General features: G+C 44.6%; 1 protein-coding gene across 7 annotated transcripts in view; it reads left to right on the top strand.

Annotated features, from left to right (window-relative positions):
• The first annotated feature begins 916 nt into the window (after positions 1 to 916).
• The window catches only part of LOC143215946 (uncharacterized), a 131,759-nt gene continuing 105,711 nt past the window's right edge, over positions 917 to 26,964 (top strand). For 2 of the 7 annotated variants that reach the window (XM_076438586.1, XM_076438585.1), the window contains exons 1-2: positions 917 to 1,261; positions 6,418 to 6,941. In XM_076438586.1, coding sequence (XP_076294701.1) covers positions 6,887 to 6,941 — 55 coding nt within the window. In that variant the 5' untranslated portion in view covers positions 917 to 1,261; positions 6,418 to 6,886. The other 5 variants (XM_076438588.1, XM_076438587.1, XM_076438582.1 and 2 more) reach the window with 4 other exon arrangements.

Genomic DNA, 26,964 nt, shown 5'->3' with positions numbered 1-26,964 from the left:
AAAACGATAGTAAAAATTTATTTTTACGACTTTTCAGCTGGGCCAATAACGAAAATTTAAAAGATGTGTTTGGTCAACTTGTATAAATTATATACGCTCCGAAAATTTCATTGAAATTGGTTAATTGGTTTACGAGTTATAAACGATCAAAAGTGGTAAAAATCGCAATTTTTCAAGATTTTTCGCCTTTTACCACTTTTGATCGTTTATAACTCGTAAACCAATTAACCAATTTCAATGAAATTTTCGGAGCGTATATAATTTATACAAGTTGACCAAACACATCTTTTAAATTTTCGTTATTGGCCCAGCTGAAAAGTCGTGAAAATAAATTTTTACTATCGTTTTTCACAATTCCGATCAAATGCATTTTTCCAACATATTTTTCAGACGTCACTTTTATAAGTCGTTCATAAAAAAGTTATTCTTTTTAAAGTGTGTGTGATCAGTTTTGCTCCTGACTGTATTAGCGAGTAAAGAATGGCTAGTCAGAGAAATTTCGTAATATTTTTTAGAGGAACATTAACAAATTGTTGAAGGAAATACAGTAACTGGGTACCCGGGTTCCCGGTTGACTACACAAGGGTTAACAACAGCATTTTTTAAGAAACGGGGACAATTCAAAATTCGCCCAGCCGCTCTAGATCGTGGATCTCGGTCGGTGTGAAATCGGCTCGAAAACTCGCGAGACGTGGAATCGAATGCCCATCACTACTCACCCCGGTCGTGCCTCTCTGTCCGGTCCGTTGGACCGTCGTAGTAGAGGATCCCGTTCGTTGAGCGCGTCCCCCTTTCCTCTATCCCGTTCACCCAGCTCTCAGTCTGTTCCACTCTCCCCCAGAGTTCTCTCTTCTCTCTCCCACCGTGATACCACCCCCGCGCCTCTCGCGGCATCCCGGCTCCACCGCTCCCATCTCGTCGGAGGCTCTCGCAGTCCGCCGGCGACTCTTCAATGAGAACGACGGCTGCGTGGCTGCCGCGGCGTTCTCGCACGGGTGTCACGTTTCCGTCGACGGAAATAAATGCGAGCGAGTGCGTGCACGTCGAACCCCTTGCCCTTCTCCGTTCCTCCGTAGACCGTGGACCCTTCGTCCGGGAGTGAATCTCATCCAATCCCTTTACGGATCTCCGCGACATCGTCTTTAAACTTCATCAACCTCTTCTGGATCGCGAGGACCCCCTGAGGAATCGAGGATCAAGGCTGAGCCGGCGGTGGACCAGAAGTGGACAGATATCCGCTGCCTGTCCACAGGACCACTCGGTACGCTACGTTTCATGATGACAATTCGAAGTCAATCGGTCCAGGATATTTGGGGGGCAGGATTAATCTGGCTGTGAACTATGCTCTGTCAGTGGCAATTAAAAAATTAAAACTGAACCAAAGGTGGACCAGGAGTGGGCAGATATCCGCTGCCTGTCCACAGGACCACTCGGTACGCTACGTTTCATGATGACAATTCGAAGTCAATCGGTCCAGGATATTTGGGGGGCAGGATTAATCTGGCTGTGAACTACGCTCTGTCAGTGGCAATTAAGAAATTAAAGGTGAACCAAAGGTGGACCAGGAGTGGGCAGATATCCGCTGCCTGTCCACAGGACCACTCGGCACGCTACGTTTCATGATGACAATTCGAAGTCAATCGGTCCAGGATATTTGGGGGGCAGGATTAATCTGGCTGTGAACTATGTTCTGTCAGTGGCAATTAAAAAATTAAAGGTGAACCAAAGGTGGACCAGGAGTGGACAGATATCCGCTGCCTGTCCACAAGACCACCCGGTATGCTACGTTTGATGACTATTCGAAGTCGATCCAGAATATTTGGGGGCAGCATTAATCTGGATGTGAACTCTGTCAATGGCAATTAAAATTAAAGCTGAACCGAAGGTGAACCGAGAGTGGACAGATAACCGATGCCTGCTCACAGTAACAGAGTCCGGGATATTTTGGGGGGGCAGGATTGATCAGCAAAGGACTCGCCTATGACAGGGGTTCTGTGGACTATGTTAGTGGGAATTAGTGATCACAACCGAGGAAAGTTCCGGGGGTGTTTCGCAGTGTGTAATCAGGATTTAGGTGCCCGAGGGTTGTTAGCGACCCGGCGTTCGCATTTCCCGTTGACATCCGCGCGAAAGGAATTAATAAAAGCCTCTACCCGGCATCGACTCGGGGGACGTTCTCGCCCGAGGCGTCGTAAAACATTCCTGTGCGGTCTGGCACGAGGGGAATGGCTGACGGGGGTGGGATCGGAGACCTCTGAAATATTCCTCGACGGAGACACGAGGGGGGTAAGAGGAAAGAGAGAGAGAGAGAGCGAGAACCACGGTAGTTGAATCTAAATTTAAAGTGCGCCAGAGTCGCGTTTCAAAAACCGTTTGAACCTCGTTTACCTAGCTGCGAGTGCAAGCCGCGGCGAGCTGGTTTAATAAAAGGGGTCTGCGAACAGGGGAGTTGGGAGAAGCAGTGCCGAGTGTAGTTCGCGAGGAATCTAACTTCCTGGGGACTTTTAATCTCGTGATCCGCCGGCCCGTATCAGTCTCGAGCATGGGGATACATGTATATACGTGTGTATTGCGTGTTTTCGCGCAACCCCCGCGTACCGTCTGCAACACCGGGGTGAGACTCCAGACGTGCCTTTGCCCGCTAAGGGAGCAGTACGCGCGCCTAATTAAATCATTTCCACGGAGCTTTTATCGCGGACGTCTGCGCCACCCTCCACCCCCTCTGGAGCACGCCATGCGGCAAAGACGCAGAGGACCTTAATCCCTTGAAACGTTGATTAGTGCATGGCTACTCTATCTTTCTCTTCCTTTGTGACGAGCTAGGTAGTTTCAAGATCATATCACGAAGAAACGGTAGGATGTTAATCGGATGTTAGGCTCTCGCAAGGGTTCTCTCATCTCGTGGAATGTTGGCTAAGCCTGGTTCGTTTGTGCTCGAGGGGCAAGTGATTATCTTGAGGGTGTGTTAGGGGTTGTTGCTGGGGAATCGTTTCATGTTGCTCTTGCTCTCTGTTTCTGCACTTTGGCTGGTTAGGCGGGGTCAGGTGAAATCTTGCGGAGTGTTGGTTAATCATGTTTGTTTTTCAGTGTACATTTTGATAGAGGCACCATTTCGATAATATATTGTGTGTAGACTTCTCTACGAACGTAAAGAAACTATTTAAATCTCGTTTTCAGAGGATCCTTAACAATTCCTTCTCACAGTTGCGCGCACGAATAACTCCGAAAGAAGTCTCTTTCACTGGCGACGAAAATTTCATTCGACTTTCGTCGCGTCGAAACTCGATTAACGACGGAAACTCGTGTTCTGTGACGGAGATGGTCGTCGGTGTTTCTTTCCGAGGCCAAAAATTGTTCAAGGCCTCGAAGTACACGGTGAACATGTATTACAGAGGGTGACTGGTAACGCGGTGTTATCAGATTTACCGGCAGTGAAATCTGCGAGATATTCGCGTCGAGAGGAAAGAGAAAGAGAGAGAGGGGGAGGGGGGAGTGCGTTCGAAGAATGAAGTGACTGAAGGGCGAAGAGGAGGAGGTTTTTCGAGTTTCTGCTTCAAAGTAAGTGGTTCGCGGCCGGTGCGCCGCGCCGTTTGATAAAGGTAAGAGTATCCGAGCATTCGGCAAACAGAAATTCGTGAAAGAAGCCATTGGCGGAGCAGGGACAAAATATATACGTCCGACGCAACCCCGTTCAATCGAAAGGCTCATTCAGTTCAAATGGCAGAGCTGGGTCGTTATATGCGTTTCCTCGCACGCGACAAATGAACCGCCAAACTTCCCCCACCCCCGACCACCCTCAAGAGACTTTCCGAAAAAACCATCGGAAATTTACTCGATTGATTTACTCGTTGGAACATATACCGTGTTTCTCAATATTCATGGTAGAAATTAGGTCAGGTCAAAATGAAGAATACCGAAATTCCGCGAGAGGCTTCGTTATCAAGCAAAATTATTATAAATTTAAATGTAAGTCGAGTACACGCGTTTTTAATAAATAACTTCACTGACAAACTTCAGTAAAACTTCACTGACGAGAAGGGTTAAATTTCATCTGCTGATTTTTCGAGTCGAGACAAGTTTCTTTGGTATCGGAGAGCGAACCATTGTTACAAATGGGGAATCGTTAAGGGGCCATAATTAGCCGATGTTTTCGGTGGAAGTTTTCAGGAGCGATCAGGAGGAGCGTCGAGTCGGCCTGTCAGAGGAATGCATTAGCGTCGTGTGCACGTCTCGTGTCCGCTGGTGCATGCCGGCGCATACATTATTAAAAAACGCGAAGGGCGGATGCACTCAAAATGCAGTCCGCGGCGGGAACGTTGTGTGCACCGGTATACATAGTACAGTCTGATACAGCTTCGCCGTCCGGTAAATCCTGACGTCGGTTCGAGTTTCGAACCGTGTTCCCGGTCCGATCGGCACACCGTACGCGATAGAGATTGTTACGATACCCCTCTCCACGTTTGGGGTGCAAATAATGCGTATAAATATTTACGTTCCTGTGGGATCGGGGCCGAGTCCTCTCTCTGTCGATATTCCTTTGACACCGTCGACACACGTTGGGAAACATCGACACGTTTCTTTAAATCACAGGTCTCTCTTTCTGTCTCCCTTTCTCTCTCGCGTTTGACGCTTTTTCTTTTAATGTCACAGAGAGCTCGATGCATCGGCGATCGACCGGTACACGTGTGATCAAACACTGACCATGTTACGTTTATCATTTTTCTTTCTGGAAACACTCGCCTCCGTGGCTTTCACGATTTATGGAACTGGATGTCGCTTTTTTACAGAGGAAATTCTTTGGTGGATTAATTGTGTTCAGAAGCTACTGGAAGTTGACCAATATCCTTTTTTGCTGTTGAAATTATTATATTATTATTATTATTATTATTCACAGTTTATTCAGTTTATAAAAATTTTAGAAATTGAAGATGTCAATATATGATTGCTCCTCTACTAAAATAATTAAGAGAGGAAATAAAATTCAATGTAGTTTCTATTTCTTGATCCCGTAGAGTTAACATTGACATTATGGCGAGAGACAGTAGCACGAAATTACAACAGTTCGTATAGATCGACATTGAATCGAATTCTACAAAACTGTAATTGTTAAAAAATCATTAGAACCGAAGTTCTACCATAATCTGAGCGCTCGAAAATTCTTCTACAATTTCCACGATCCCGTGTGCACCACCAACTGACCGTTATCGTAAAATCTAGCGGTCACCAACGGGCGGCGGATCCAAAATTGGAGATTTTCGTGGATCCGGGCTGGCACGCAATTATCCGAGAGGAGAAAATTCAACGGAAATAATTTCGACCGAGGGCAAGATAGCCACGTACCGTAATCCGAGCGGTCTGATGCGCTTTCCGGGGGCCGCGAAACTGGCAAACCGTTTTCGTTCCTTCCCGGTTTCTTCCGTTTGCGGACGCGCGTTGCAAATGAGTCGACACGAACGAGAGAACGGTCAATGGTCCCCGCGGATTCCCGTTATTATCACGGCTTTTCGAATTCGCCACTCGTTAATCGGGGCTGATATACCCCCGGGCACCGGGAGAAAGAAAGAGAAAGAGATTTTCGTCCACAGAAATGATTAGCAACCGCCGTTGAAGCTCTCACGGTATTCATAAATCGGCGCGGTTTATCGTGGCGCCGCGTCGTTCCCTCACTTTGTTCGGCGTCCGGTATCTACCTCTTAACGGCGCCTTAATGAAGTCATAAAACCCTGGCAAAGTACGTACCACATCCCCCTCCGAACACTCTCTATCAACCGCTTTTTGTCGAAGTCCTAGCGCCACAGTTTTATAGCAGCGATCGCTATTGATCTAGGTGTAATACGTTCGCTGGCAGCAGCGAGTCGGAAATGAGACGTCCGAGGACGTCGTAGAAGTTTGATGGGTTCTCGCGGATGTATCGAACTGATTAGGCGTCTTCTGAATCTACGGAGAAACTTCCATGATTAATGCGGATCTTCATGGAAAATTAAAAATGTTAACACTGACTGCAAGACACAAGAAATGAAAACTTCTTTCGATTGTCTTTCCAAGCTGAATCTTCTCAAATCTTTTCGTTATAAATTAGTCATATAAATTTGTCCATAAGATTCGTAGAATAATGACTAGAAAGTTTCATAGACCATTCGATATCATTTTAAACATTCATTAGAAACGTAAGGTTTTTAAGAAACAGTTAGCGAGACAGTTTGAGGACAGATGGCCGACGTTTCTAGCCGTAGCGAGCTCGATATTAAGCCTGGTATGCAAACATTTATAGTTGGGAGGCCCGCTAGAGCCAACGCCATAAACCTTTAATGGCTCGCGGCGCCATAACGATCCCGATTAATCGTCGCGCTAGTTTCCGCCGATTTGCATACTGGCGTCCGTTCCACTTTCGATATCAAGGAATTCTTTGTCGCGCAGGGGCATCCGGAAGACAAGGGGACCGGAGCGAGAAGTCGTCGAGGGAATTCGACGAATCTTCCGAGAGGCGTGAAGAGGCGAAGAGGGTTTGTCGGAGCGCGGTGAGGCTACGAAGAACAATCGATGCGTCGGGGATAGTAGATGGTATCTGTGCTTCCTGGCCGGTCGCGATCGAAGGATCGTTTGGATCCTGTGCGCGCGATGAGGATCGATGCCGCGGGAACGTTTAATCATCTGGTAGCTGGCCGGATGTAGACGATGCTCGTCGATTTTACCGAGCGTTTATCCAGAAGCCGACGAAATCGACGCGTGCTCGTTGAGTCAACCAATAAGATTCGCGCGGTCATGAGGATCGGGCCCGGGAATTGTTGCTAGAGGAGACAACGATGTCTCCAAGGACGATTGATCTTGGTGCTCGTGCGTGTTAGTGACTTGCCAGTGTGATCCAAGTGGGATTAAGTGCTTCGCGATGCCACTGCACAGCCTCCTGTGCTCAGCTCTCTGTAAATCGTCTGCTTCTACTGGTGAGTACGTTTTTCATACTTCACGCACCTCTGCGAATAGGCTACTGTCAGCTATGGGCATTGTTTAGGATTAAGCGCGTAGAAATAAGTTAGCTTAAGATATCGATGTCGAGCGATACGGTCCTCAGCCACCCCCCCCCCCCCATTACCCGTACCTAGGATTCGTGTTCCTGCCAATCTGATGTACACAACGCCCGTGTTTTTGGCGATTCCCGGTGTAGATGATTCTTGGAATACTTTTAAGACAATGGATAAGCATGTTTCCTTCCCGAGCGAGCTCTTCCTGCAGATGAAAATCGAGCGGCGATTTTCTCGGAATTATTCCGCGGACGCGCGTCGAGTCAGCAGCTTGTTCGCGAAAGAAATTCTGTGTCCAAGAATTCAAATACCTCGAGTTATTTATTTTCCAAAGCGGCGAGTTTCCTTTTAGCCAGCTGGGAACATTCCGAACGACCGTTAATCGCTCGCCTTACCTCGCTAATTAGACTCGTTCTAACCACCATCCGATTTACACGTTTTATATCGCGCCCAGTTATTGTAACTAGCTGTACTGCCATTCGGGATAAATATCTGTCTCAACTCGATTGCGCGCCCGTTATAGTTTACGCGATTTGAACGCAATAAATCACGGTTCATCATCAACGTGCGACGTCTCTCTATACCATTTCTTTCTTCTACCTCTTCCCGCTCACGCTTCCCACATCATTTCCCAATCCGGACTCCCTTCTGTGTTTGTACCCGATCCTTTCGTATTCCCATACAGTCCACTCCTCATATATTCGTCCCGGGTTCCCAAACAGGCATGTTAAAGTGCGCAGGGTCGTGAATAATTAGTTGGGAATTTATTAATTTTCGGGAGGACACAATTTATTGTTGGATAATTTAAGAACTTTTTAAACAACGCTTTTAAGATGTCTTTGTGCTATCTGGGCTGGTTCGTAGAGCGGAATTTTCTACGTTCGTATTATTGTACACAATCGACGGGGTTTTCGTCGCTAGTTTGGATGCTACAGGAAGTTTAGGATCCACCGAGCCGAACCTCGTTAGTTCGATTCGGCAACATTTGCTTCGTGTGGCGTGACCCGACCGAAACTCAGCCAGTGTCGAGAATTAGCCGAACTACCTGCTTGTTTCAATCAACCCGATATCCGATCGCGCCGGAGGACACCGAGGTAACTTTTACATCGGGAAACCTTGTCTCAACTAAAATTGAAACCCCGTGGACAGACGACGAAACAAATTAAAAACAGAATTTTCAGACGTTTTCAGATAAGTTTCATTGGTTATCAGGTCAGTCGTGCACAGAATGGAATGACAAAGTCCGAAAAAATCTGGGTTCCTACTAGAAATATTGATAGACATCGACTATCGAAAGATCGGACCAGTCTAATCATAGTCGGGAACCGTTGCAAAATCCATGGGCCAGATCGTACGCCCATGGTTCAACGACTTCTCTCTGTTTTTCGGACGCATTTTGCTTTGATGGAGCTTAATCCGCTTATATCCGCGAGGTCGAACCACGGCCACCGAAAGAGTACCCGCTGGAAATTTTCAATCAATGGATGGCGAGTCCATTTCCCGAATAGCTTGTATCCTCTTTGTTTTCGCAGCCGGACTTCCCGGTTGTTCCAGCGACTTCGGCGAGGCTCAAATCTCGTCGCCATTCCCCGTAATCTTTGTTTGCCCGGAAACTTTCACGCTGACGATCTCATCTCCGCAAACCCCCAAACTTCTTGTCGGGCCGCTTTATAAGCAATGACGAACCTATTCCTCTAAATATGCTGTTCGTTAAACTTTTTCTTCCGGCGTTTCGTTTTTGTTCGACAAACAGTTTATTTAGTAAGACAGAATTTTGGTACTGAATACATATACGGTATAAAAGTGTTCACATTTGTTCTACAATCTCCAGCAAGAAACAAATCTCGAACTGAAGCAACGTCGATGCGAAAGTGTGAGGTGTGCGTTCGCGCGCGTGCGGCACCTGGTGGGAATTGAAATTAGGCTTGGGATTCTCTTGACAAAAATGCCAGCGGGGACGGACGGCTTTGAACGGTACAGCTCGCGCACCCGTCGATATATCGTCGACGGTGCTGGCACATCAAAGCGTCGGAAATGGTTTCGCGCTTGTTCAACCGAGCGAGAGCGCGCGATAATACTTCGCGAGCGTTGACAAACATTATTTGTCCGCGGGAATTCGCAGCGCGCGCCTCGATCGTTGTAAAAACAGTTTCCCCCTCAGGGGGAAACAGCTCTTCGTGGGTCCGCCATTTTTGCTCGAGGCAGAGAGACACGCTCTTGCATCCGTTTTAATAACGTCCCGACCTGCGACAACGATCCGTGAAAAAAAATTGCGATCGGTGTGAAAGGACGCGCGCGCGCGCGCGCGTTGTCGTTACGACGAGAGAGGGGCGGGTTTTCAGACGCGTATCGTGTTTCCATCGGATTCGAGCGTGAATTAACAATTTACCTCGGATCCTCGAAGTTATTAATTCCCGCGGATTACATTGTTAAATACCCCGCCCGGCCCGTAAACAATAGCGCTGTAAACAGGTCGACCCCGAGAATTGTCATCCTCGATTTTACAAAGATAACTGCACCACGCCCGTTTGCTCCGTCAATATCGATACCGGAAGCGGCGAAATGTTTACGCAATCTGTCCCCTCTGTTCACTTGCCCGAGGAACCGTCTAATTAATCGGGCAATTACTATTTCTCTTGGTAAAGAAGATCACGGAATTGTTCGATATATAAATTCGCGCAAGTCTTCCCGTTGAAATCGATCGCTGTGAAACGAAATCACGGCCACGCCAGTGGTGTAAGGTCCTCCGACGGCCATTGAGGAAACAATTAGGAAATTCCTGGGGCGTTTAGCGCTTTAACGATTCAGCACGCTGAATATTCCTCCCGTTGATTGGCCGAATAAGTCGTGGACGTCGCGCGGTCGGCCCGTTTGAATAAATAATTGGCTCTCCCCGATGTTTGGACACCTACTGCGGATTTATTTCGCTTCCTTCTGATTTGGGCGACGTCATGGAGATACATATTCATGTGTCTAACGAGACAACAAATAAGGCGAATGGCAAGGAAACGAAGAATTAATACTATCGTCCGCTCGAAGGCAATCAATACGCGAACACATTTCCATTGAAACTGCGGAACAGCCAACTGTATTCTCTGCTGATTTCACATTTTTTTTGTGGACTTCCATTCTACGGGAGCTTATTAAAAAAAAGTCGGATGGAGTAAAGCTTATTAAAACTGATGGAGTCTGAGGGCCCGGCAGATCCTCCCTATGAAACTCTGAATAATTGTGAAAAAACGTGATTTTCTAATAGATTGAATTCCCGAAGGTGGTTACCAAGGAAATTTATCTTCCGTACGATGGGTTTGAATGTTTCAAACAGTGTAAATATTAGAGGAAATTTCGTGACGTTTGTTTTATCGTGTTTTACGTCGTCAAATAAGCTTTCGTTTAAGCACCCGTAAGCTCCACTTTCTTTGTTATTAATTCAGCACCGTTCGTTCGTCGTTTACAAAAGTGTATCGAGACTAATGGACATCGTTTCGCTAAAATCAATTGTGGGATATGTACGTGCTCTCGGAATGATCAAAAATATATTCTTCGATGCGTGTTCGACGGCTATTTAATACAACATTTATGACGCATGATTAAATATGTAGAGCATGATAAAATGTGTTCGTAATGACGGGTTTGGCGATGAATGTTCTCCGAATATTATCAATTAATTAGAACTATCGGGAGAAGAACCAACGATTGGGAACACTGTTTAATTTCTATGACTATTTTCTGAACATTTCATTTCATCTGAATTTTTCTTCTGAGCACAGAATGATCTGAAATGAATAATAATTTGAATTTGGAAGCTGCGAAGGGTTACTTTGTAGCAAGATACATTTTTTTCGATACCGTTATCTTGAAAAATTGAATTTCCGCCACGGAAAGCGGGTTTCCACAGTATAGTGCGACGCGGCGACCAATGTCCGCAATTAATCAATCGGATTGGCCGCGAGCGAGCCGGAGAAATATTTGTCGACATTCTGTCTCGGGTTTACAAGACGCTGTTTGCTGGCCACTCGAAAGTGCACGACAGTTTTGGTCCGGGTCCAACGGAACTTCGCAAACCAAGACGTCCGCCATTCCGATGCACCAAACTATAATTTATCTAAGGGACCCCGGTAGATTTATGCGCGTCGCGCTCCCCGGTTACGAAATATGAGCTTACATTGTGGACTTCCGGTGTCATTTGACCGGAGCGCCAAAAAGCTTTGAACTTTCCACGTCGGGTTAACGCGACGAAGGGATTCCCGGGCATATGCGTTTTATCAAAACTTTTGGTATATTAAATTTTTTTAAGCGCCAGCACACAAAGTTCAAAATGTATGCGCAAAATGGCGTCGAGCTTTTAGGTGGCGCGGCGGCGTCGTCGCGAACGTTCGCCGTATCTTTTAATCAATTTAACCAGAGCACGGTGCAAAATGCTTTTGCAACGCGGTTTCTCAAATTTGGGTGATTGGGAGCAACAAATTGTTCAGCGTTAAATGACTGGACAGCGAATCTTTGTGCAATTATGGCTTCTGAAAATTTTCAAAAAATCCTACAGTATCAAATTAATTTCTTTCTCATTTCGGACGTCTCTGATCGTGACAGCCATAAGCTAAATTCCACAGGAAATTCTCAACGGTACGAAACAAGTTTCTTCGTTCCGCTATTTTATAAACTGGATCGCGAGAAGGAGATCTTGCACGGAGATCCACAGTCGTTACAGTAATTATTAACTTCTTTTATCCCGCAGAAAGTTCCCGTCCGTGTAGATGATTCTTGGAATACTTTTAAGACAATGGATAAGCATGTTTCCTTCCCGAGCGAGCTCTTCCTGCAGATGAAAATCGAGCGGCGATTTTCTCGGAATTATTCCGCGGACGCGCGTCGAGTCAGCAGCTTGTTCGCGAAAGAAATTCTGTGTCCAAGAATTCAAATACCTTGAGTTATTTATTTTCCAAAGCGGCGAGTTTCCTTTTAGCCAGCTGGGAACATTCCGAAGACATTGTGTCGCCATTGGCGCCCGTAGTTTTTCAGCTTTCTTTTAGTCGCATTCCCCAACGTTCGAAACGGTTCGAGAGAGTTGCTGAACCGAAACACGCGCCCGTCAGATTCCACCGCGAAAGGAACCGAGTTGGAGAGAGTTACAGAGAGGGAGAGAGAGAGAGAAATAGAAGGGATAGCAGATAGTAATTGCGAGGGATCCTTGTAAACGATGCTCTAAGGGTAACCTTGCATTCCGACGCGACCGCAAGTATTACCGGTACCGACCGAATCAGAGCCCTCGAGCAATCACGAGGAAAATTTACGCACGTGCTTCGCCGCGGTAATCTGTCACGGGTCAAGTGACAGCCGTAAGAAATGTTCACAGCTAGCAAAACAGCGCCGCAGCTATGCCAAACAATGATCAACACTCTCGTGACTCGGGAATTAATAACCGTCGTGCGGAATTTCCACGCAGCAACAGGTTTCGCGCAGAAATAGACCAAAAGTGTAGAATACCGTTTCCCTCGGTGCGCTTTCAGAGGGAAAAAATCTCTCTGACGCGGCGACGCTTGCGAACGAGGATCGGAACCTGTGTCTGACCATCACTGGCCACTTCTACTTGATTTGATATTTTTTAAGCCTCGTCCGTCCCTCGTGTCAATCCGACACAGTTTTCCCGAAATAAGTTAAACCGTTCTGTTATTCGTAAACAAATTTGCTCGAAACTTTTCAATGCAACAAATATTTTTAATTACGCGTAATCGTAATCACAGGAATACAGTCGCCACGGAGTTAATCGAAAATATATGTATAATGAGTATCTATATGTTATTTAATATAGTACAAACATAGTATGTGTAGCACCAAAGATGACATAAAGTTTATAATAATGACAGAAAAAATTAAATAACTTTTTTATTGCGATTGCGGAAAGTACAATACGTTAACAACATTGAAAAATAGTAATTGAGTGTATTCTTAACAATAAAACGACATAATTAACATGAAGTTTGATACCCTTTGTTTCTTATGACCTCTTCAAGTCTTCTAGGCATACTTTCAAACAATTTACTTATAACATTCACTCAGTTGTGCTTGTTTAGAAACTGATTTATTATTCCGAAATTTCTCACTCACACTTCGATCTAAGTGATCCCACAGGTGATCAATTAAATTCAAACCGGGACTTTGAGGGGGCCATGGTAACAATTGAATATCATTTTCACTGAAATATTTCGTCGCTAGTTTGCATTTATGTTTGGGATCGTTATCATGCTGGTAGACGTAATCACCGAGGATGTTCATTTTTATTATTCAAGCTTGTAAATTCTGTTTGCAAAATATTTACATACCCTGCTACTGTAAAAAGCTCTATAAAATGTAAATTGCCAACACAATTTGCAGAGAACCAACTCCAAACCCATACTGATCCTCCGCCATGCTTTGCTGTAGACGTTATCACCGTTGCTCTTTTAAGCATTTACCTTGTTTGGTGCGCACCACGCACCTGTCATCGCGACACAGAGCACAGAGCGTTAAGAATACCCGCGATCTAAAAGTTATCTCTTGTATTAGATTTCACAGACTGAGACGATATAAAGAGTTCTTGTCCATATTCCTGTCTCCGATCATTTCCACAGTCTTAACAAATTGACTGCCTCGATTGAACAAATTCGGACAAGATTCCGTGTTCCACAGCTCCCGGTCATCAACCCGTTGGTCCCGCAAATAATTTCGCAATTTTCTCTCGGTTAGCCGCGCTAATAACAGAGCGTCGCGTGCATTCGTACATCGGTCGCATTATCGTGTACATGAAACCGAACGATACCCGATAACGGCTGTTCGGCGGCGATTATAAAAATGCCGGTTTATCAAAACCGAGCTGGGACGCCGTTACGGGGGGGAGGATAACGGACGAATCGCGTCGATCTGGCCCCATTGTCGCGCCGATAATGAACCGAACCCGCTTCCGCTTATCGCGGGGAGCGGTCAGGTTATCTTGCCGCGCTAAAACACGGCTTCGATCACGATTCGCTTGTGCTGTTCCCGTCGGCCGACGTGGCGAGCCGGCTAATTTGTTACTCGACCGCTCGACTCCACCCAGAGCACTTAATCGGACTGACGACCGAGACAGCTGTCGCGAATTAATTTGCCTTGCAGGTGTCAGACGCAGCCCCTTGTCTGCCAGTGTAGACCCGATCCAGTCGATCCGTGGGACTCTATGGGATCAGCCGGTCCAATGTCCTTTTACCATGGCCGTCCACATCCAATGGCAACCTCGGGCTGCACACCATCTCTCCGGTAATGTCCAAGACAACTCTCGTCTTACGGTACTGCGCCGTCCATCATTGCAAGCCTGCGGAAACATTTTATAAATTAATTGAGAAATACATATCCCCGAAAATTTTATTTACGATTTTTGTTGGCTATTTTTCACTCGATTTCAAACAAATGTACAACAATATCAAAGACGATCTAAGCAAAAATTAGACTGTGAATTTTATTCAAAAGTATACATTTTATAAAGAGAATCTACGATTTTTTTGGCTATTTGTCAATCGATTTCCATAAAATGTGCAAGGACAATATCGGAGACAATCTAAGAAAATTAGCCTGCGAATTTCTACGCAAAATCAAACATTTTATAAATTAATTCTGAAACACAAACCTCCTAAAATTTTATCTACGATTTCTTTTTCGCTGTTTGTTTGTCAGTCGATTTCAATAAGAACATACAAAGATAATAGCAGTGCCGATTAAAAAGAATTAGTATTTTCAATAAATACGAACAAAGATAATATCAGAGACGACCTAAAAGAATTAAAATTTTCAATAAATACGAACAAAGATAATATCAGAGACGATCTAAAAGAATTAAAATTTTCAATAAATACATACAAAGATAATATCAGAGACGGCTTAAAAAAGCTAAACTTTTCAATAAAAACATACAAGAATAATATCAGAGACGACCTAAAAAAATTAAAATGTTCAATAAAAACATACAAGGATAACATCAGAGACGACCAAAAACAATTAAAATTTCCATTAAAAATATACAAAGATAACATCAGAGACGATGCAAAAGAATTAATCGACGTCTCGTGCACTCGCAGTTCGGTGCGCTTCATCGGAGGCTTCTTTGAGGCCAACCGGAGACAGCGTTTCGAGAATCGGCGGATTTCTGGTTGAAAGGAGTGGCACGTAGTCCCGGTGGAGCATCGGGATCGATCTCGTTCAGGGACGCGTCCGGTTCTGTCAGTGGAGCGTGGACCGTCTTAAGAGATTCGCAATATTCGGTTAAATGTTCGCGAGTCGTTGATAATCGGACAATGTGTTCGGACGACTGCGAGGCAAATCGGTGGAGGCTTCTGTCCTCGATTCGAAACCGCGAGGCGAGACTCTAACGAGCTCGTCAAGATCGCTTCGCCGGGAGGTGGTATAACTTACATTCGTTAGGAGTTGAGTAATTAGTTTCATACAACGTATGCGAACGCGCGACGGAGAACAATGCTTGCCGGGAGTTCGGGTCTCTGTATTGTTTCTGTTAACCGTGGTCAGGCCGATCGCGCAAAATTCTATCAGCCAAATATTTGCTCCAATATCCTTCGTAGATGGTACGGCTAATTGAGAAAATGAATATATTATTGAGCAATATAGGACCTCGCTTGTAACGGCGTGTAATTAATACGATATCACAGCGGGCGAGCGGATATTTGACGCTGTAATTAATTGCCTCGCTGTTGATTCGTTGTTCTTGATTCTCTGTTTCTCTCTCTCGACGCTTTCCGTTGTTGTTTACAGCTTCTTCAAATGACGCTTTGAACATCTAGCTTTCAGCGGAACCGATTCAACAATTTGTGAGAGCACATCGTCATCGATGGATTTCGAATCGAGAGTGCGTCGAATGTTTTTTAAACGATCAGGTGTGGGGAAGTATTATGGAAATATTCTAGGTCGGAAGAAATGTTTAATTTTCGAGTCGACATAGCTGTGAGTGGAAAATTTTGATTTTTCCACGCGCCAGTGTCTGATGAAAAATTTGTGCATCTATTTTATGCGCGAAAGCGCGCGACTACCACCGGCGATATCGAAACGATGAATCAATTAACCCTAAAATCCGTGTCCGTTTCAATCAAATCGTGAATATTGAAACAATATTAATAATTCAAAGCAGTAATTTAGAGCGAGTAATTATCAGAGGAAGTCCGAGCGGAGTTCGCGATATATTATATCGATTTCAAAGTGCATAGTTCGCGACTCGGCACTCCGCAAACAGCGAGTAATCGTGAAAAACGGGCGAATAAATCGTTAGAGACGATAACGCGTATCGTAACAGCGTTTTACATTTAACGGGCCGATAATTAACAAATGCGCAGTCGTCCGTCCAGTTATTTTCACATTCTCTGACGAATACTTCTGTCTTACCATTGTTCTATTACCATCAAAACTCATTCAACAATTTATTACAGCATTGTGAACCCTTCAGAGAGACGAGCATTGATGGTATAAATTTATTTTCATATTGCGTTCGAGCTATTATGCGCAAAATATAATAGCCGCGCCCGTATTGGAATTAAAAGACAGTACGAACGCAATAATACTCGGCTCGAAAATTGGACAAAAAAAGGATTAAATTCTGTTGATTGTTCTCGCATGCATTTCGAAATTGGATAATCTCGGACTGATCCGATATTGAAAAACGTTTTTATGTCCGGACAGCCGAGCTGGAAACGAACATTGAAGTATTTTGAAACGTATGTACAAATTTCGAAGAAGATATTCGTTAACAGAGAACATACAAATAAATCTAAATATAATTAAGCAGTTGTAAAATCGAAATTGTAGCTGCGGGAACGTGATTTTAAATGTGGCAGCCTGGTACGCATAGTTCACGATCGATTCGCATGAGTTTTCGTGGTATTTCGGGCGTCAGCTGGCAGGCATGGTGTCCCATATTTAGAAACCCTTCTTCGACAGGGCTGGTCCGAGTGGCCTCGCAGACGGAATAATCTCCGCGACGCCGGGATGCATCTATTTTCGCGAGGGACGGGGCTGGCTAATTAATTAGAACCGTTATACTTACTTTAGGATTACTTTAGGGTAATTACCCGCCGGGGCGGCGATACGCGAGTTACGCTTGAAACAACATCGGCCATTAATTTCATGAAACTGTTCCAGGGGCGCACAATAGAAAAAGCGACGAGGTCCTTTCCTTCCAGTATCTCCGTCTCGGGGCTGCGTTTCGAACGAATGGGTCGATTTTAAAAAGTGCAGCCGCCATTACTTCGCATTCTTTCTTCTATTTCACATCAATTCTCGTGGACAAATAAAAGAAAAGCAATATTCAAGCGTTTTTTATTCTACAGACCGTTAACTACGTCGGACAGCAAAAATTTCATGCTATACGCAAAAATTTAGAAATCGGCTTCGCTCCGGCGCGGCGCGGCGTTTCGACCAAATACCCCATTGTGCGACGGTAAAGAGATCCTTATTTAATTTGGTGTGGCAAGACGACGTCGGAGGTGCATAAATATTTGCAGTGCATTCGTTTCGCCGTGTTCCCGGCTTCGCTTCTTCCCAAGCGCAGAAAACTCTATCGGCCGGGCGCTCTAAACGGACCCGATGTAGCTTCTTCGAATGAATGCTCGCCATTGAATCTCCCGGCATCTTTGAAGCCGTCATAAGGTCTCCGTTTATCCCGGCCACGGAGTAAAAAGTTCTCATCGGTACACGGAAACCGTCGTTAATGACGAAAGTTTTCCCGGAGATCCGTCGTCGCGGATTTTTTCTCCGCGTTCGCTCGCGGAAATCGATTCAGCAAACAGGCTACGTTTTCCGATGGTTATATCGGTCCCGCGTATCGATGCCTATTACGATATCCCGCGAAACGATAAACCCCGGCCCGTCACAAAATCGGAAAGCACATTGTTCGGCAAATTGCCGGACACTCGACGTGAACGCGATTACATACAAATTGTAATTGATGGTGTAAATTGAGTAATCGCTTGTTTATCGCGTTAAACCGTTCGGCACCGAACCGGAAAACACCGGCACCACCGTCCATTTGTTGCGGCACAGTCCATTTTTTACGGTCTCGTGGAAATTCATAAGCGTTTCGGGCTAATTTAGAACACTTCCATTAAGCGATCATTTTTCGAGCATACGGATATTTGCGTAGGGCTGGAAGTAATTTGTTTGAGATCGGTTTCAAAAGGACTTTAATGTGTTACGTGACCTGTGTGTTTGTTGGTAGATCGCGGAGTTTATGGTTCTGCGGCTTTCCGGAGCTTAAAAGCGTATCGAACGTTCCGTCGATTGAGTAACAATAAAAATCCGGCGGAACCGAAACGGTTTATTTATCAGAACGAGATACGAGAGGTCCAGATTTTTCGTGCGAATTTGCTCTCTGTTTTAATCCTCTGCCAAAATTATAGATTTACGATCTACACTTGAAACTGTATCGCCACGGAATGCAGTATCGAAAGTGAAAAATGACGAGTCTGAAAAACTCGGGCAAAACGTGCCCGTTGCGGCAACAAATGGGAGAAAGAAACGGTGATCGTTATCAGACGAGTTTTCTCACGACGCTGGATCGATAATCGGGATCCATTAGACCTTGGATCCCGTTGGCGTACTGCGGGCAGCAGCACAGCGTCGAGACAGCGGTCGGGGATGGTTCGGGGGTCCATCAATCCGCTTCGCAGTTTGATCGAGTGCCGACGGAGGCCTGTCAACGGGGACTAGCATAATATCACGCGTGTGATAATCGAGTCTCGATTTCGGGAGAATGGTGATCGAGGATTACAGATGATCGGCCCTCTGCATTACAGAGATGGCCTGTCTCTCCTCCCTTGCGACGAAAGGACAGAGGGGTCGGGAGAAGAGGAAGCTGGCAATGATTTCCATCGTGCGCCAGCACACACGTGGCCGTCTGGCCTGTCTCTTAACGCTTTGATGGACGGCCTGTTGAAGGAAATACAATGTGCCACGTCTACCGAAATTCCTGTCGATCCCGGCGAGCACACTTTACGCTCGCAACCCGAGCTCCATGCCACCGCCCAGCCGCGGTTCCGACGCGATTGCTATGAATTAGATGGGAACCCGGTTCCACGACGGATAATTCGAACAGTCATATCGCACAGGTATTGCGCTGGCAGACGAGCCTGAACGTGGTCGACTTGATTCACTTAGGCCTCCGGACACCAGGATCACGGAAATTCGCAGCCTCCCGATCCACAGTGGGCAATCTGGCCTGAAAACGTGGAGAAAAGTCGATTTCTAAATTTCTCGTACGTCGTAAAATTTTTGTAGTCCGTCGTAGTATTTAAAGGTCTGAAGAATAAGGCTTCAATGTTTTTTGTTCTGTTTGTACACCCGTGAAGTAGTAAACTTCATCGAAAGTCGAGAGATTTTAGGTTTTAAGGAAAATTGTGTAAATTCTTGTATCACAAAAGTTTTTCAGGTAGGTGTACAGAGCACTTTCGCACAGATTTCATTTTGCTATCATCTAAATTACTATTGTTATTAATATTTGAACATTACCAATAATTCTGCAAGTGTTTTTACGATTACAAAACAAAGGTGGGAATTTTTGTTTAGAAGAGGAGATGCCAGATATTCTGAAAATACCTAAAACAAACTTAAAGGTACGTTTACAAAATTAACATGAGCAACCGCTCGAGAAATATGTACAATAATATGTACAAATCAGATCGTATTAATAAAATTATGAACTCGCTGTACATTTCCAACAAAAGTTGAACGATCTCGATAAAGTTATCCGTTGTAATAGTTCGTACATTTAATTGGTCGCTGCTTACAGATTTCGTGGACCACACATTTTTGCCGATTTTTCTGATGGATCGAACATACTGCAATCCGCGGAAAATTGAGAAGAATGACATAAAAGGGAAATCGAGTTATTGAAACTTCATTCCCGACAGCAAAAGGGATCCTCTCGCCGAGGATACAATGAAATAAAAATCTACCCGAGAGAAAGTCACTGAAAATGATACAGAAATTCAAGGTATATTTCAATCTGAAAGAAAATTCAGTTGAACTATCGGTTAATTACCCAATTTCGAAGAATAGATGTTCGCGTAGATTGATTGAACAGGAAATTCTTGTCTGTCCGAGACATTTCTGGTTCACCGGCTCCTAAATAATCTAGTACACCATCAAAAAATACTTGCATCATTTATCTCGAGTAATCCGGTTGAAAAAGGCTTCAGCGGCCGATCGACTGGATCTCCTAAATTTTCTATATTTCTTTCACTAAAAGAATAGCTACGATTCTGTGGAAATCTACTCTTTGAGCGACCAGAAAAATTGTGCAAGTTCATTAGTCTCCATAAAAAAATTCCAATACTTCCCTGCTCTTTCTGCCCTTTCAAACAAACGTAACCGTAAACGACGTAAAAACTGTATCAGAAAAAGAAAGACAGTAACTCAGCCTCTTTATTATTTTTTCCCCGAGAGATCGCGGATCGACGGAACGAAAATCGGAGTTGTGATTCCATTCACTGCAGGCGCGATCGGTGATTTAATTAATGTCAAGCCCGATACACGTGTAAACAGACACCAAATAATTTCGGGCGTAATATAATGCTGATTTCGTTTCGGTTAATTGGCTCAAATAACGCGCGCAATTTATTCTGAAGGGGTCGCGCGAGGATTAACGCGCGCGCGGAATTCGCAAAAGTGTTTCGCCAGGTGCGAAGCACGGGTATTCGGACCGCTCACGCGACGGATAAAGAGGAGGGGCATCTAGTTGTTGATCGTTTCGCGCGATTAACACGCCGATTTCGCCTTTAAACGCGCGCGCAGCCGTTCGAACGACGCGATTTCGATTCCGGACGGAGCGTGTACCGTGAACGAGTCTCTATGAAATAACACACAATGCGGCGGATGATTGCGCCGTTCGAAGTATCGGCCGCCGGGAATTCAGTCCTTTTATCGGCGCGGTAATGCCCGAGGAACTGCGCCGGCCAGATTTGTCTAATATTTTCGACGGCGAGAGCTTCCGCTCGATTGTTGCCGCGAAATATTTTCCGACGCTTCTTCGAATTTTTATGTCACTATTTTAACATAAAATTTAAAATGGATCGCAATTACGGTCGTGATTAGAGATGGGACGAACTGCTACTTCCGAATCACTCGTGATTCGATCACGTTCGTTCCAAATCACGGTGATTTTTCACAGTGATTCGTGACTTTTCGTGATCGCTTCTGATTGGTGGAGAGCATAGGAACATAACTGTTCTTGGTCACTGTACATACAGGGTGCGGCCGAATAAGATGTACTAGCGCGCACGAGGTGGTTCCTTATGAAAAAATAAGAACAAAATATGGAATAAAATTTTTTCATTTAAAGCTTAGTTTTCGAGAAAATCGAGTTACGGTTCGTCGAGCCATAACAGCATACGTACGAATAGGATTTCCAAACTCGATTTTCACGAAATCGGCCTGTGTTCTCGGGACATGTTACATAGCAAAAAATAAAAACAAGAAGAATAATGAATAAATTAATAATTAGTAATAACTAATGACTACGAATTGTACAAGGAAGTTCAGTTTAAAATCTTTTTGTATATTGAGTGGTACATCGTATATGTAAAAGATATACAAATAATGTATAAAAACTTAACACAAATAGTCAAACATGTAAAAATTAGTAAATATATTTATATGTCTTATATAAACAATATGTAATATAAAAATATATATAAATACACTTCACCTAAAAAACAAAATAGAAATCCAATAAAAGAAAGAAACAAAGAATATAACAAGTCTACAATTTTTTAACTTTAGATAAAAAAAGTTAGGATTACAGTAGTGATCGTGAAATAATCACGAATTCATACCATGAATTACCATTAATAAGTAACGTATTATCTGGTATTGGTATTTAAACAAGAAATTGTCTATACCTTTCTACTAATTACATAAATAATACAATTTTTTAACTCAAAAATTAAGAATTACTGACTCGAGATTAAAAAGTTAGGATCACCGTCGTGATCGTGAAAAAATCACGACCGTGCTCGTGAGATCGCAATCGCTGTGATAAATCACCGTGAGTGATTTTGAACGCCATCTCCAGTCGTGATTTGAACTTCATTCACTCCGTGATCGTGATTCTTTAATCTAGTCGTCCTAATTCTTCATCTCGATTGAATTAGTGATCAAAAAGTAGCAGTTCGCGGCATCCCTAAGGGTTAGAAATTCCAGAAAGAGCCTAATCGAGACCTCCGTCGTCAGACTATGCCATAGAACAAACAAACGTGCCCTAATCGCGGCAAAGCGGGAACGCAGTGATGCTTGTCGTCTTCAAAGGTGCGCTAAGATACCTGTAACGCCGGCGGAGAGGAGATTAACGACCGCTTTGCGGCCGGGTGGCCGGGGATACTTCGCCGGCATAAATTACTTTCGAGCGATATAACGTCTTAACGTAATAAAGCGTCGCGTCGGCGAGCAGCGAAAGCGAGGGTGCAGTAGAAGGGGTGTGGGACGAACAAACTGGAAACGTTCGAATCCTTAATTGCACGGGGTTGTTTTCCGCCGCTAATCCCGGGGTGCGGCGAGCCGTGGCGCACAGACACAGCGGTCTGTGAACGGGGAAAAAAGAGGAACACGGTGAAAAAGACAGGGAGAAGAGAAAAAAGGAAAAAGCATAAAAAAGCATCTCGAGGGAACGAGGGTCGGGCCACGTTCGCTAAATAATTCTCTTTATTAGGCAATTCCCATTATACCCGCGGAAGAAGACGAAGAGACAACGTTAGCGAAGGCAAATGGCCGCAGCGCGGCGTGCCGGGGATGAAAAGTCGCGGTGATTTCCTCGCGGCTTATTAGCCTCGTTATTCCGATTTTAATTAAAATCTCACGCACAGAGGTCCGTTCAGTTCCTAGCCAGGGTCTCTCTCTCTCTCTCTCTCTCTCTCTCTCTTTCTCTCACGCGTGTGTGGTGGAGAGCCAACGACCGGATTCACGATAACATCGTAGCCTCGGTTAATTTCTTTCGCCGGCGAGAGCCAGCGATTCGTCAAAGAACCGTCAAGGACCCCGGAGCGATAGCGGTTCGTTATTACGCTGCCACTTTGAAACTGGTCGCGAGAAAATCCGGTCGTTCGCCTTCGCTCGCTTAGCAGTGAACACCACAGCCGCACCTCCAATTAATTCGAACAATGTATCGCTACGCGAAAAATTTTCGCGAACGCTCTCCCACTACCTGGCCTACCATGTTGACCGTTCTACTGACAGTACTATATTTCTTTTATTCAGGCTTCCACTATTTCTCATGCTCTATTTCTTATTGTTTCTATTTCTCGAGCTCTGTCTCCCCTCCTTCCAATTCCAGTTTCCTCCACTCTCGCACACCTCCACCTCTCGCTTTCAGCACCCCTCACCCTCCCCGTCCGAATTTCTTCAGTTTCCGGGCGAGGTCCCGGTGTCAGTCGGCGAGCCACCGGAGCGAATCCCATCAAATTACGTCGGTGCTAGGATGGGGTGACTGTTCTCGCGGGCCGCTCCTCCTCAAATATTAATTATGCTTCTCGTCGAATTTTCGTGCCCGGGTGGAAATCCCCGGCGCCGACAAAGGCCGCGGGGCCGTAATCGCGCGACGTTTTAGCAAATGAAACAGAGGGGGCCGCGTGTCGCGAAAACTGACTGTTAAAACGACGAGTTCCACCGCGTCTCGATTAGTACCGGCATTATAAACGGGGGTTGGCTCCGCTCGAGGGGGATGAAAACGCGGAAGGTGAGGAGAGGATGGAATGGGGCAGGTTGCCACGTTGAAAGGAAGAAAGACGGCTGCCCGGAGAAAATCAGTTTAAGCTGGGTGAAGGGGAGCGGAACAGAAATAGAGTACGAGAGAGAGAGAGAGACTGCAATTCTCTTTCTACACCCCCTGTTTCTACAACCCCGCGAGAGAAGGGACGGAATAATGGATGGTAGGCCCGTAGTGTCACGCGCAGCGTGCTGAAACCGCGCCGTCCACACTCTCCATGGTGTTAATCAAACGGCGTATGAGGTAACCTGCTGGAAAGGCTGTGTCTGGCTGCCGAGGGTGGCTGCCTGAAAAGCCAAAGCTCTAAGGGAACACGTATAAAGGGTACTTTGCGTTACGCTGCTCGGGATTCCCCTGGCCGAACGTCCAGCTCCTACAGAACCGTGGACACTGGCTCTTGATCACGAATGTCACGGTCACTCCATTGTTGCGGTGACATCCGACCTGGCTCAAGTCTGTCCTGCAGTTTATTCAGATAAATTAGCGATGCCACGCTTGAAGCACAGTGGGGCCTCGATTAGCCGGCTTAAGGGTGTAGTTTTGTATCTAAAACGCTAGATAAAAGATCAATCCAGGACGCCGCCGCCCTTAAAAGTCCTATTTTTACAATCACAAGGCATAATTTGCATTATTCGGCAGCATGCGCCTCCTCATTTCTCAAAATGCAAAGATGGGGTTTTTCGAAATTGGGGAAGTAGTCGGAAATGCTAGATAAAAGATCGATCCAGGCCTCAAAAGTCTCATTTTTATGTTTACGAGGCGTAATTTGCATTATTCGGAAGCATAAAGCTGCGACAGCCACGTTCTGCCGAATAATGCAAATTACGCCTCGTAAACGTCAAAATAGAACTTGCTTTATCTAGCGGTTTTGACTGCTGAAAAACCCCATCTTTGCATTATCGAGAAACAAGGAGGCGCATCCCGCACCCTCGCAATCCTGGAGAAACGAGTCCACCCCCTTAATATTGTCCTAACTAGAAGATTTCATCAGTGCGATCCGCTGACAGTGTCTATTTCAGCGTGGATAAATAAGGAGGTAAATAAATTTCGAATTCTATCGGCGAGATTGCAGGCAGACGCTCGCGAGCCTGTTAAAAATCCGCGAGGAACGAGCTTAACGATTTCGCGTCCATCATTGTCGTCGAAGACATTTGCTACACGCTCCACGGTAGATACGGGTTGGAACGAAGAAAGGGAGGAAGGAAGGAAGGAAGGAAGGACGGAAGGAAGGAAGGAAGGATGAGAAGTTGAAAGATCGTCGCAAGTAGAGCGTAATCCATCAAAATCAAAAAAGCGCCGCCACGGCCAAGACGCGTTTACTTTCTCTCTCTCTCCCTCTCTCAGCCGCGTTCTTATGGCACTCTTCAGGTACTTCGTTATTTTTCGAGATCACCTCGGCCAACTCTTTTCTCCCCTTCTCGATGTCTGAGGATGAGCTTGCTTCATTAGCTTCGTACGTATACACTGGCCAAGGACCAGCAGGATGAACAAACGGTGGAAAAGACAGACGTAATGAAAAAGGGGACGAAGGACGCACTTCGCAGTGTTTGTCCTGTGCGATTGTCGCGATACTTTCGGCGCGGTCTGTTTCCACAGTTGCGTTCTTTCGACGTTGGCAAATAAATGCTCGCGGGAATTAATTCGGAAGTGGAATCGAGAAATTACAGCTGCCGTTTTGGCGCAGCGACTCCGATGCTTGACTGCCGCACAGTGGGCTCGATTGAAGAAGCACGCGACATTCTGCGAAAAAATCAACATTCTAATTTTGATATTTTTTCAATTGATATCGATTTCTAAATGTCCACCGACCACGAAACTGATAAAATTAATCAAATACAATAGCAGTTCTAGTTGTGATACACGCATAAAGTTAAAAAGTTTATGTGATCAACTTCTTGCCCTGAATTTTTTTCTACATCAAAATGCACACTTTATTGATAAGAAATCATACTTTTCATTGACAATTATGATATATAACATATTTAAAAAAAATACGGAGCAAAATGAAAATAATCGTTAAAAATTTGTATCTTTGACATGCGTTATCTTTCAGGTCCCAGGAGGGCCCACTTTTTAACAAAGAGGGGTCTTTTCAATGAACTTTCCTCTACGTAATGTGACAAAAATTATTTCCTAGTTCGAGTCATTTTTCAAGATATTATTGTCTAAAGACGCTCGGACACGCGCTACGCGCTAAATTCGTCAAGTACGCAGTCTCTGAAAGTCTGACAGAACTGTGTTGAATAGATTTTCGGTACTTGAAATGCTTATATTTTGCAGTAAATAAGTCAGTCTTTCATCTCTGATATTTTGACTGCGTTGAGGTTGACGAATCCTTTTCGACAATGCATAAGTTATATTGTAACTTTTTACGCGCATCGATCTCATATATATACTTTATTTTCTTATATATAATAACTTAACTGAATATTCTACTTTTTATTTCTGTTTATATTTCAATTCCGAGACAATATGCAATAGTAACAAATTTTTCTTAATAATGTGAAACTTGAACATTTTATCTATTTGCATTAAATAGCGAAAATATTAAATACATTATAGAATTAATAATTTATAAAACTGTTTTCAGAATAGTTCAATTAAGGAAATTAATAAAAACGTTTAAACAAATGTGAAATATATTAAGTTGAAAATCATTGAGAAGGAATTATTTTTTTATATATTCAGTTCAAATTTTATTGCAATATCTTCAGTGGTTTAAGAGTTATTCAAACATGTCGCGTGCTTCTTCAATGTGGCCCACTGTGTGCCGGTAGAACGACCGTGGTTCTTCGAATCCTGGAGGATTTGAAAATATTTTCCTCGCTTTTCTCGAGTCGGAAGCATCCAACATTATTATAGATATCCAAATTCTAGTAAAAATCTGCAGAATCGATAAAATATTTCTAAAACAGATATCGATATTAAAAAAGAGGAAAATATCCAAAAGAATTCGTTGAGAAAAAAATTTCGAATCAGGTGACTGTCCCGAGGCGCTGAATCAATCATAATTTTCACGAGTCACCTAGGGACAGGCAATTGCCAGTATGCAGATTGACAAAATGGGTTCGAGATGAAAAAGACGAACACGCTCGATCAAGGAGGACGATCGAAAGAATAACCAGCGTGGTTTTCCAGCTAACAGCCCCTTCCGGGGTTAATTAAACCGTCACCGGTGATGCA

The sequence above is a fragment of the Lasioglossum baleicum genome, chromosome 14 (genome assembly GCF_051020765.1).
Source record: "Lasioglossum baleicum chromosome 14, iyLasBale1, whole genome shotgun sequence".
NCBI classification, from domain to species: Eukaryota; Metazoa; Arthropoda; class Insecta; order Hymenoptera; family Halictidae; genus Lasioglossum; species Lasioglossum baleicum.
This window is presented reverse-complemented; position numbering and strand designations above follow the sequence as displayed.